This window comes from Tursiops truncatus, chromosome 9, assembly GCF_011762595.2.
Source record: "Tursiops truncatus isolate mTurTru1 chromosome 9, mTurTru1.mat.Y, whole genome shotgun sequence".
Taxonomy (NCBI): domain Eukaryota; kingdom Metazoa; phylum Chordata; class Mammalia; order Artiodactyla; family Delphinidae; genus Tursiops; species Tursiops truncatus.
The window spans coordinates 61332968-61345995 of NC_047042.1; the positions used below are offsets into that span (position 1 = coordinate 61332968).

The 13028-nt window shown below is 45.3% G+C and overlaps 1 protein-coding gene across 2 annotated transcripts in view; it reads right to left on the reverse strand.

Annotated features, from left to right (window-relative positions):
- Positions 1–13028, reverse strand: part of PDE1C (phosphodiesterase 1C) — a 600432-nt gene that overhangs the window by 474158 nt on the left and 113246 nt on the right. The window contains exon 1 of one of the 2 annotated variants that reach the window (XM_073809804.1): positions 5401–5530. The exons of the other annotated variant lie outside the window; for it this stretch is intronic. Coding sequence (XP_073665905.1) covers positions 5401–5485 — 85 coding nt within the window. The 5' untranslated portion in view covers positions 5486–5530. Of the gene's footprint in view, positions 1–5400; positions 5531–13028 lie in introns of those variants that run through there. 2 annotated transcript variants of the gene reach the window in all.

Here is a 13028-nt window from a genome sequence, read left to right on the forward strand (position 1 = left end):
AGAAAGTAAGAAACTGCAAATCCACTGAATACAAACCCAAACATATAACCAAGCCCCCGAAGACGAGGAAAGTTCTGGAAACCAGTGATACTGCAACTCCCGCAACAACCATTCATTTCATATTCAAATGGGAGTTCACAGTCAAGCTACACTTGAACTTCTACATATGGGCTTCAATTAATGTTAACAGCTACAATCGTTGGCTACAATCATAACTTCAGTGGTTTCCTAGGGATGGGACCCTCAAATCACGGAGGCTGACGACAGTAGTGCTTTCTGGATGTAGCATGTGTTCAAGCTCATGGTCTCGTTTCCCAGACCTCTTGATCGCATACCTGATTTCATGACCTGAGAACAACATACAGAGAGGACACAAGACCATTTCCCAGGTACGTGAGGGGAGCGCTGAACAGGCGGCCCTGGTGGGAGGTGGATTAACAAGCCTATTTCTTCAACCTGATCTTCCTCTCAGGAGCAGCCCTCCCCTCCCTGTGACAATGGTCCATCTTTTTCTGGTTTTGCCCCAGCCTGTGCTCGCTCATCAGACCTTGGCAAACTCCCTGACCTGTCCTTATCAGGATGATGGGCTGGTCCCAAGGCTCAGGCACAAATAAAGTCTACCATGGGAGGGAGCACGGTTGGGACAAACCCTGGGCTGAGGAGTCAGGGCAGATGTCGTCTGAACCCAACCCTGCCACTTCCTAGCTTGTGACTTCCGGCAGATTACTTTCTCTCGGAGTCTCAGGAGCTTCCTCTCCTGAAATGGGGGTCATGACACGTACCTTTCAGAGTCGTTGTGAAAGGTGGTCAAATGAGCAGAGTAGAGCACCTAGTTCAGTGCCTGGCCCACACCCCATAGCTATGCATGGCAAATGGCAGGGCCTGTTCTTCGTGCAGCCTTGACCGTCAGTGTCCCAGAGTCCCTGCAGCCAGGGCATAGGCCAGCTCAGGAGCCCCAGGCTCTCATGTCAGAGGGAACCCTCACAGGGTTTCTCCCTGGGGGTGTCACTGGCGTTTAGGGCAATTCCTCACTGTGCAGGACTGCCCTCACACTACAGAACACTGAACCCCTCTGATCTCTGCTCACTGTCTGTAGAGCCTGTCCCCAGCCCCCTATAACTCAACTACTAATAGTGTACCATATGTGTCCAAACACCCCTTGGGGAGTATCATTCCTGGCAGAGAACCACAGCTGAAGCCTTCTCCCTGCCAATCTGAACCACAAGTCTCTGAGCCAGATGCCTCCTCTTATCCCAGAGACATCCATTTAACAGAGAGAAGTTCTGTCAGGAGCCCTCCAAGGAAACGTGATTCTTGACCTTGCCACAGGGGTGGGTCACACCTCCCCTTCTGAAGAACCCTCAAGACCCCCATTGTCCTCAAAAGCCTCTCCTGGTAAGAATCTCTTGACTCGCCAGGACCATAACATAAATTCCTTTAGTAAAGTTCTTTGACCTGGAAATTTTACATAATTAACAGACTGGAAGAGAAGGTGATTCTTGATGACAGAATGTCAGACACTTGAGAAAAGGGAGTGATCTGGGCACCAGGATCTCTTCAGGATTCTTCTCTCACGTGGTAAGAGGGGGACTGTCCACCTATTCCACCCTGCTGAAACCATGGGACAAGCTGGCAACCATGGGCACAGGCTACAAGATATCTGTATGTCCTGAAATCAAGTCCTACCTGCCACACACTGACGTTGCAGTAATATGAAGTCCCCTGCTCAGAAAAAAATGTCACATAACGTATATGACAGACAGCACTTGCAAATCATACACACACGCGTACATGTTTGTATATAATGCGTATTACTATACATATTAATTATATAATTATTATGTGATTAGTATATTGTATACTTAATATATAGTGATTATAATTATATATTATGTATAATTAATATATTGATTATATGTATAACTAACATGTATTTTGTACATTAAGAGTATAGTTTGACTCTTGAACAACTCAGGGGTTACGGTTAGTTGAAAATCTGCATTATAACTAACCGTCAGCCTTTCCTATATGTGATTCCTCCATATCCCCAATTCCACATCCGCAGATTCAGCCAACTGCGGATCGTATAGTACTGTAATATTTACTATAGAAAAAAATTCTCGTATAAGTGGACCTGCGCGATTCAAACCCAGTTGTTCAAGGGTCAACTGTACTTGCAAATTAAAAATAAATGATGAAATTCCCCCAGAGGAAAAACATACAGGAAAAGAACATAAAATGGCAATTTCACAAAAGAAGTGAAATAACATGTGGAAGTAAGATACTACCTTCCACCTCTCAAACCAACAGCTTTTGAAAAATTATAGTGTCCAGTCTCATGAGAGTGTGTGAGCACCTGATGATGGGAGTGTAAGCTGGTATTTCCAGAGGGTAGTTGAGCAATATGTTTTAAAATCCCTAAAAATATACATAGTCTTGGACCAAGCAATCATACTTCTAGAAATTTATTCTCAGAAGTATTAATGGATGTACTCAAAGATTGAGCCTGTTTTCATTGTCTATTATGGTAAAAAATTAAAAGCAACCTAAAGAGCCAACAATAGAAGATTTTTTAAATAAAAACTTTGTATATAGCTTGAAACAAAGCTATTATGATATTTAATAACATTACCAAACATTATGACTGCATTTGTTAAAAAAACTGTGTATATACAATAAAAAGTACTGGAAGTCTATACAAGAAATATTAATAATGTTTAGCATCGGGTGATAAAATTACAAGTGATTTTCTTTCTTTCTTTTTGAATATCTGTGTTTGCTAAAATGTCTATATTGGCCTAAACCTTCTAAAATGTCCCTTACGGCGTTTAGTAGCTTCTACTTTGTAAAATGTTATGTATGAACACATCGCATCACCCCAAGAGTACAAATTCCTTGAACACTAGGTTCTAAGTCTGATTCATCATCATAAACTCCCCATGATATTAGCTTAGGGCCTTGAATAATTACAACAATTACCATTTATTGAATGTTTGCCATGTGGCAGGCATTGTATTAAATTGTATCTTTTAATACAGTAAAATTCAATAAGCAGTTTTTGAAGAAGGGAGGAAAGGAGGAGGGCAGATGGAAAGGAGTGAATGAATAAATGCCCAAAGGTCTGAAACAAGCTGGCAGCTCTCTCACCAGGAAGTGACCTGCTCACTTTTGAGGTCCCTTCTGACTAGCAGACCACACCAATGTGCCAGACCATTTCCTCTAGTGAGGATGGGAGCAAAAAGAGGGGCGGGGAGGGCTACACTGTAAACCTGGGTTTTAGAAGCCACACTTTTTGGAAGATAAGATTTCACAGGGAACTCAGTGCTTTGTGACCGCCTGGAGGGGTGGGATAGGGAGGGTGGGAGGGAGGGAGACGCAGGAGGGAGGAGATATGGGAACGTGTGTATATGTATGGCTGATTCACTTTGTTGTGGAGCAGAAACTAACACACCATTGTAAAAAAAAAAAAAAGATTTCACAGGGAACTGCCAGGTAAAATTTCAAAATCATTTTTGGGAGCTTCCTTATCAGATTCAAAAAAACTAATATTAAAACGGCAAAGGCCTTTTAATGAATCACTTTTGACCTTGGCAACCTTTAATTCATTCCTACAAAAACTCCCAAGCACCCACCATCACCATTATGAAAGATAAATAAGACACAGTCTCATCCTTAAGGAATCCGTAATGCAAGAGGACGACGAATAGTTGCTGAAATAAGTGATTCAAGGCCGGGTGTGAGCTCTCACAGAGGACTAAGAGGCTGAGATGAGTGCAGAGGGAGAAATTCTTTCTGATGGGGAAGGAGAGCAGAGGAGGTGGCAAGTGAGAGCCAGGATAGACAAGATTTCTCAATGCAGAGTTGGGGGAAATGGCATTCCTGGCTGAGGGCACAGCCTGAGCAGAGGCTCTGAGGGGTGGGATGTGGGCAAACAATCATGAGTGTGTGGAAGAAACAGGTCTGAAGTGACAGCTGGGGCAGGAAAAGCAAGTTCAAGCCAGAATGGAGAGGCTTGGGAAGCAGGCAAAGGAGTTTAGACTTAATTCTGGTAATACTTGTTCAGCCCATGCCCCCCAAATCTTGGGCCACTTCATTAGAAGGAGCAAAAGTGGTCCAGAGATGAGCTCCTGTCCATCAGCCTCTTCTTGCCCCTGGCAAATTCCTGCTACACTTCCAAAAAGCACATTAATACACCCCTCACTTTCAAAGGCTCTGGGGTGAAGTTCAGATTTAAAGCCATAGTGACCTGAGCACACACAGAAGTAGAAATGCTGAAGCAGCTCCTTGACACCTGGCTCTGCCCTGCCATTCTCCAAACTCTGACATTCCAGAGAGGAAGTTGCCCTGGCTTAGCCCATCTCCTGGGAAGATGAGGAGGCAATCCCTGGACCAGCTGGTGTGCAGCATAGAATGGGCAGTAAAAGCACCAAGAACTGATCTCTTCAAATTCAGCTTCCAGAGGGTCAGCCCTGTGGTCCTGCTCCCTCTAACAGCCATGAAGACACCCCCAGCCCCCTCTGGTACCCCTCTTGGTAAAGGGTTTGGGAAAGGAGCCACTAGGAGTCCAGAGGACAGCAGACAGGTTTTTCTCAAATATTTCAGTAGCATGATACATCCTTCCCTCCCTGCCTTCTCTCTCTCTCTCTAAATGTGCCTCTTTTTCTGCTTTATCTTCACTCTCTCCCTCCCTCCCTCCCTCCTTCCTGTCTTTCTCTCTCTCTCCTTGTGTCCCTTTCTCTTCTTGCTTCAATTTTTGTAGAACCTATCCTTCAATCTCTTTCTCTGAATCTCTCTATCTCTATGTGTCTGTCTCTCAAAGCCTCTGACTCTCTGTTTCTATAACTGTCTCCACGTCTTTGACATTCTATCAGTCATTCTCTGTCTTGGCATCTCCGACTTTGTATTTCTGACATGCTGTCTACATGTTTCTACTAATGTCTCTGTCTAGATATCTCTGTCATTCTGTCTCTCTATGTGTCTCTGTGTCTCTGTCTTAGTGCCTGTCATGCCCACGTCTTTCTGTCACTCTCTCTCTCTCCCAGTATTTCCATCTCTCTGCCTCCATCTCTGTCTCTATCCCTCCTGTCCCGGCTTGTGTTACTAAAATCGCTGAGAGGAAATCGAGCAGTTCCAAAAGCTGTGACCCTAAAAACCAGCTTCAGCGGGATGCCGGGTTAGAGCGGCGGGAGGGGCACCGCGGGGACAGCCCCGGTGAGGCGGCCGGGCCACACACGCGACTTCCCGGCCCCGTTGCCCCTCCCCGGGTCTCCCGCCTGGCGAGCGCCTCGCCTCGCCTCGCCTCGCCTCGCGGCCCAGCCCAACCCCGAGGACCCTCGGCGCCACCTGAGAGGAGGTTTGCCCCAGCCGGGAGTAGAACAACAGAGGGCGGAAAGTTCTCACCGATGGTGAAGCTGTAGCCATCGATGCTGAAAGTGGCACTCCGGCATTTTTTGAAGCCCTCTTTCCTGTTGCTGGCGTCCGTCATGGCTCGGCCTGCGGCGTCCTGGGGTCCCCCGCGGCGGAGCGCGCAGCCCCGCGCCGGCGCCCCGCGCTCGGCCGCGTCCCCTCCTCCGGCGCGCCGCGCGCTGTCCCCGCTGGTCCGTCGCTCGCTGCGAGCGGAGCGCGCCGGCTGCAGGCGCCGCAACCGCGAGGTCGACTAACGAACGCACAAGGCACACGGCGCAGCCAGCGAGCGTCGCAACTGCTCCATCTCCAGTGCCAGGTTCCAGACACCACGAGAGGAGTGCTAAGAAAGGCAGGCGACGCGGACCGGTGCGCGTGGATGCAGGCCGGTGGGTGGGTGGGTGCCGAAATCCCTGTCTTTGCCACCCTACTCCCTGGGAGCCGCTGAAGCCGGCACGCTTCAGGCACGCCTGTTTTCTCTCAGCTTCGCCTTCCCCTCTCTGGAGGCTGGTGGGGTTTGGGGACTCTAGGGAGTGGCAAAGATTGGCGTCGGGCTTCTTCTAGATGTTTTCTCTGGCGGACAAGAGAGCTCCCAAAAAGCACATCAACAGATGGAAAAGCAAACATCTAAGCCGGTCAGATACTGCCAAAGTTTGCTCCAAACAAGGAAGTCGGGAAAATCGCCACGCCCACTTCCTCCCAGCAGCTGTCTCCCTAACTGGCCTGGAACCCCGGTAAGATTACTTCTCGGCAGTCCCTGGCCAGAAGGTAATTATCAAAGTAACCCATATTTGTGGCTAAGCGCTTACACACAGAGGCTCTAAGATGTGCAAGTTCTAGTCGATTCCAAACGAATTGTCCAAGCTCTTTCCAATTTGGTTTTGACAAATAGAGACTCCTGGAATGTGTTGCCAAGCAAAGATTCCTGGAATTTGTGGAGGTGGCAGAAATTTAACCAATCCTACAGCTAACCCCTCTTGTTACAGAAGAGGAAACAGGTCCACAGGGCCTTGACTAAGGTCCTACAGGTAAAAAGTGGCAGCGTTTGGACAGAGGAGTTTCACTTTATGACATCAAATCAATCATTGGTGTTTCCAGTACCTGAAATGACTTGAGTTAGGCAAGGTTTTTACAGAGGAAATCATTCCCTCCAACCAGCAAGCAATTGCTAAGGATTTACAGCTGCAGTGTTCTGTGTCAGGGGCTGGGGAGCTCATGTAATGAGACCAGAGCTGAGTCCCTTGGTGGAGTCCACACAGTGTAGCACATGGAATGACAGTGCTACACTCAGGTTATTAAGGGACTACAGTTAATTTAACCTCATTTGTCATGATGGAATTTGACACAATTACCAAACACTTGTCAATACTAACAGAGTCAATCAGGTCTATCCCTCGTTGTTTCTGAGAGAACAGTGGGTCCACACGTCTTCAGAATCTAACTAAAATTATAAGTCTTCTCCAAAAGAAAAAAGGCACATATACACACATGTGCAGTATTCCACATGCAATTTCAGGGGGCCCATAAAACCCTCAAGCCCACTGGCAACCAGGTTAGTGAATATCTCAGGAATTGAATCTTCTTCAATTTACCATATATTTTTAGAGAAATGGGTATTTTTTTAATGTCAGATGTAGTTGGAACGTCAATTATAAATTCTCTCTGGTAAGACCTAGAACCACATTAATAGTTTTCTCAGGTCAGTGGCAAGATTAATTGATCCAAAAGGCAATGGATGTCACAGACCCTGTGTCACACAGAATGGCATGTCCCAGCTTGGAAGTAAGAGAGTGCTTCAAACCCTGAGGCACTCCTTGAGACTGGAACTCCTTACAACACAAAAGCATGAAAAAGGCTTTAGAAACAAAGAGACCTGGGTCTGAAATGTGGCTCCACCACTTACCAGCTATATGACCTTGAGCAAGAAGCTAGACCTCCCTGAGTCTGCTTTCTTCATCTTACAATGTGAATTAAGAAGAGGAAATGGGTGAAACCTAGGCATGCAGTGGGCCTTCAGTTATTGCAATCACCAGGTGACTCCCAAGTTTCATTATGTAGACAGTGCAGAAAATTCTTCACAGCAATAATATATTTTCATTACTGTTATCATTAATTTTTTTTTTTTTTTTTTGGCTGCATTGGGTCTTCGTTGCTGTGTACTGGCTTTCTCTAGTTGCAGGGAGTGGGGGCTACTCTTCATTGCGGTGCGCGGGCTTCTCATTGTGGTGGCTTCTCTTGTTGCAGAGCACAGGCTCTAGGCATGCGGGCTTCAGTAGTTGTGGCTCACGGGCTCAGTAGTTGTGAGTTGTGGGCTCTGGAGCGCAGGCTGTAGTTGTGGCACATGGGCTTAGTTGCTCCGCAGCATGTGGGATCTTCCCGGACCCGGGCTCGAACCCGTGTCCCCTGCATTGGCAGGTGGATTCTTAACCACTGAGCCACCAGGGAAGTCCCTGTTATCATTAATTTTATAAGAAAATTTTATACATAAAATGTTTATATGTATTATATAGAATGTATTTTAAATATAGTACCCCCAAAAGTTTCTTATCGTTCTCATTTCCCTGTATTTCTCCCACTTTCCCAAACCTTCAGCAGAATCACATGCCTTCTTTTCTGGCACTGTAAGTTCTGGAATGAGGATCCTGAAAGCCCTGAGTTATAGTCTCCTATGGTTAAGTTATCAAGAAAAAAAATCCTAATGTGATGGAAAATTTTCCCTGAGTGAGTGAAATTAAAACTTGGTATTTAATCACTCTTAGCAGAAAAGCTTTTTGAAATATAATCTATAAAAATAATAACAATGTGATCATTTATCTGTCCCCTAAAGGCTGGTAAAAATAACTTGCCTGAACAATTAGAACTGTTTTTAAATTGCTTCTCCCCAGAACCGTTCTCTCTCTCCCTGGTTTTAGAGATTGCACACCTACAGAACCACTGAATGCACTGCTTCAAGTGCAAAGTCTGAAAGCAGCCTTCTCGGTGTGGGGCTCTTACACGAAACCAAGTGAAGTCGAGTGCTGACATTATATAAGCCGAGAAAGAATGAGTTCAAGACTAAGATCAACAGAAGCATTACTTTTGCTTGTTCTTTCAGAAATGCTCCTTTAAGAATGCCTGTGAAGTAAGGAAACTAAACCAAGATATCCACGCAGATGGGTGAATCCTATGCTCTTATTGTTAGAGCAGGGGTCAGCAAACAGACCTATATGTCAGATCCAGCCTGTCAAGCTAAGAAGTCTTTTTTTGTAGTCTTCAAGCTAAGAAGTGATGAAGTGATTGAAAAAAAAATTCAAAAGAAAAACATGTGACACATTAAAACTGCATGAAATTCAAATTTCAGTGTCCACAAATAAAGTTTTATTGGAACATAACTACGCTCATTTATTTACATATTGTGTATGGCTGCTTTGAAACCAACAGGCAGAGTTGAGTAGTTGTGCCCAAGGCTGCATGGCCTACAAAGCCAAAAAAGGCTGTCTGTCCCTTTACAGAAAATGTTTGCTGACTCCTAGATTATAGTAAATATCTTACACCTGCCCAGGCTTAGATAACTTCTAGTTTTATTATATTTACTTTAAAATAAGTTTGGAAAATCATTGATCTGCTTTTAATTACTGGAATGGATTCTAACAAGGAAGGCACAGCAACAAATGCTTGATGAATGAAAGAAGGAAGGAAAGAAACAATATACATAATAATAGTTTGATCCAGTTATTAGCCAAGATTAATTAGGTTAGAATTAATTTCTCCCAAGATAATGCATGACCCTGGTTTCATCCCAAGAAATCAGAATAGGAACTGAATTCAGTACCTAAATTAGTTCATAGCTCATGGATCAAATAATGTCCTTCAAACTATAACAACTATAAAGGAAAAACTTTCATCTGGCAGGATACTCCTCTGACTCAGGTGCTAATATCATGTCCTTTGATACTCCTTATGAAGGGGCTGATAACTGTTTCTATGTAAGAGAAGAGTGTCAGTGGAAAGTACTTATTGTTCATTGGTTTTAAACCTCTAGATAAAGATGAGCATATATATATGTGTAGCATGTGTTATCCAAAAAGTCCATTTTCTAAGAAAATAACTTTTTATTTGTCATACCAAAGAGAAGACAGCTACTCAGCACTTCATTAATGCATTTCAACCGTTCTCAGATAGGAAGCCATCTACCATTTGGAATTCTCCCAACAGCCAAAGGCCCAAGAATTGTAAACCCAAGTTGCCCCAAGAAGAGCATTGTTTATACCCCTCATGGACATCCTCAGCTCTCTGACAACTACTCCAGTTTTTGGAGAGGACCCCCTTGCGTTCACATCATCACAGAAACGGCTACAGGCAATGAAGTTTCTGAATTGCAACCCTATTCTTCTGGCTGTAACTGGTACAGTCCAGATAAGGCTAATGAGTATCTTTGCTGCGAGTAGGAATTGTGAGAGGTGAAGAGGAAGTTCCAGGAAATTCCAGTCCCAGTTCCAGCCTGCATCTAAAAATCAGCTCCTCCCAAATTCTATGAGATGCCCTAGTACCTTATACTACATTCCCTTTTTGTGAGTGACCCAGCATAAGGGAGTTTCTGCTGCTTGCAAACATGAGTCCTAACTAATCCATCAAACACGCTCCCTTTCAGGGAGAGAAGGAAAAAATAAACAGAGAAAGAAAGGGTGGAATTAAATCAACATTACTGAGTGCCAACTATGTGTTAGGCATTGTGCTAACCAAGAAACAGTCCCTGCCTTTGAGGACTTTACAAGAAGAGAAAGTCCCAGAACAGTCTCTGGAACCAGGGGTCCGAACAAGAGAGCAGTCTCAGAAAATCTGTATCTATGGAAGCGACTCCCTTCAGCTGTCACTAACACCCTTCTCTGTTTCATTTTGCTTCTACCTTATTGCTTCCCTAGAGCCTATTCTTTGTTTCTCTAGGCCCAGGGATGGCAGCGACTATCTAAATAAACAGAGAGAGTAAAAAGCAAAGTGCCTACACACTTGAGGGTCAGAGAAAGTTCCCAGAAAGATGACTCGAAAGCCCTGATGGAAATTACAGAATTCTATTTGCACAATGAGGCAACTTTTCTTTGTGATAGGAATGGCCACTGTCTATTTTTCAACTTTTTTTCTAAGTTTACATATCATTAGTGCATCCGTGAAAAATGACTATTTTTCTATACCTGCCTTCAGTGTCTCAAAAAATCCTTCCATGTCTCAAAAAATATTAGCTGAGCGATGCTTCCCCCAAAACATCAGGAGCAAATTAGAGTAAATTAATTCTTTTTTGCTCTAAGAATTTAGGGAGAATTTTCTGGTAGGCTTTGCAGTTAGGAGATTTTTAGAACTGGAGACACTCTGCAGTGGAGGTGGAGAGACCAAAATAAGGGCCTTGAATTTCTATTTCATAATCCTGAATATCAAGCCTGGACTATTGTTCCCCCCTCAGCCCACCTGGTTTGCCTAGAGACCTCCTCCTCTTCCTTCAAGTCTCCGCTGATGTCCCAGGTCCTCCAGAAAGCATTTCCTGCCTGCCTTTTCTGGAGGGAGGTGGCCACTCCACTTTAAGCCTCCCCTGGACCCCATTCCGCGTCTCCATACTAGAACCATCACACTGCACTCACACTGCTTGTTTGCATGCTGGTCACCCCACAAGGATATAAGCTGCTGGTAGCAGGGATGGGTCTTCCATCTCAGCCCCAGCAGTGCCTGGCACAGAGTAGGCCCTCGCTAAGACATTTGATCAATTAAGGAGTGAACACAGGTGTAACATGCAATGCTGCACAGCCAGCCAGTGACGTGACTGGGGCAGAAGAGTCATTCTCAGTCATTCCCTCTCTCCATTCACCCTCTATTTTCCTCTGTGATGAGCTTTGGAGCCAGCTCATAATAAACAGGTTAACAACATTTAAAACTAATAAATACAGGGAGATCAGCTTGGTGCTTTGTGACCACCTAGAGGGGCGGGTTAGGGAGGGTGGGAGGGAGACGCAAGAGGGAGGGGATATGGGGATATATGTATAGGTATAGCTGATTCACTTTGTGATACAGCAGAAACTAACACACCATTGTAAAGCAATTATACTCCAATAAAGATGTTTTAAAAAAAACTAATAAATAAAACAAAAAGCTCCTCTGTTTGCTAGCTGTGTGACCTTGGGCAAGTTGCTTAGCCTCTCTGAGTCTCGATTTTTTCTTCTGTAAAATGGAGATGTAATAACTACCTTATAGGGAATATGTGAGTTATACCGAGATAAGTTAAAGATGTCCCCTGAACCTGACCCATAGTAAACTTTCAATATATGGTGTATTGTGTTTTTTTTTTTAATTTGGCCACACCGCGCGGCTTGCAGGATCTTAGTTCCCCTTAGTTCAAACCAGGGATTGAACCCGTGCCCTCGGCAGTGAAAGCGTGGAGTCCTAACCACTGGACCGCCAGGGAATTCCCATCAATATATGTTATTTTTTAACATCATCATCATCACTAGGACACTGGGTCCCTTTTGTGCTTGTTTCCTGCATAGAGTGCTTGAGATAATGCATACTCAGAGGCAAGAGGAACAGGCTCAGAGCTCACTCACCCTGGGCCCAAGGCCCCAGAGTATCAATCACCCCATGAGCAGTGGAGCCAGAGGTTCTAAGCCTCCATCACTCAACTGAGCTGTAGACACCCACGGGCTTCCTGAGAGCTGGAGTCTGGAGCATGGACAGGGCCTGGCTCAGAAAGCACCCTCAGGAAATGCTCAGGTACTCTCCCACCCACCAGCCTCCGTCCCCCTCCCTGTTCCACGACACTTCTGTCACCTAGGCATCACTGCATTTAGTGGACATGTTGTGGCCTTCATCTTCTCGGCCTCTTGGCAGCGTTTAACTCTGTGGACCACAGCTGCATCATTTAGGATTTCTTTTGTTCCCCGGGCACCCAGGGCACAACCTGCTCCTGGTTTTCCCTCTAGCTTTCTTAGCCACTTCCTTTACTGTTGTCAACCAGAGAAGCTCTTATCCAGGAACCTCTCCTCACTCTATTCCCTCTCCGCTGAGCAATCCTCTTCACTTTGATAGCTCTGGTAATGACTCTCAAGTATCTATTTCCAGCTCAGATCACTTCCCCAAGCAACAGGGTATCTCCTTTTTCTTCAGAAGGTCTTATAGGCACCTAACCTCGACTCATCCAAATCTGAACTCTTCATCTTCCTAATCCACCTCCAGAGTTCCCTTGGGGTGTTGGAGAAGGGGGATAATGCTTCTACTCCCCTTCCCAGGCCAGGCCCACCTTTATCACCCTCCTTCGAATTTCTTCTCTGGCTGATTAGGGTTCCAAGGCATTCCTCGGTCCAAACTCACTAGAACAAGGATCTCTGCTAGGAAGAGCCACCCGGCACCTCTGTGAGAGTTAGAAAAAGGTGCCCTTCCCCTGGGGGAAGCAGCCCAGGCAAGGACAAACACAGAGCTTGGTGAGTGGACATGGGCTGAGTGTTGCTCCCATACTGTTCTTGTAGTCCTCAGGCATTTTGGGGTTCCTCGCCATAATACCTCCAGAATATCATCAAAGCCTCACTCTTAACCTCCAATTACCCCATCTCTGTAAATGGTCCTCCCATGCACTCTACCATCGGATCAGAACCTATGAGTCATGACTG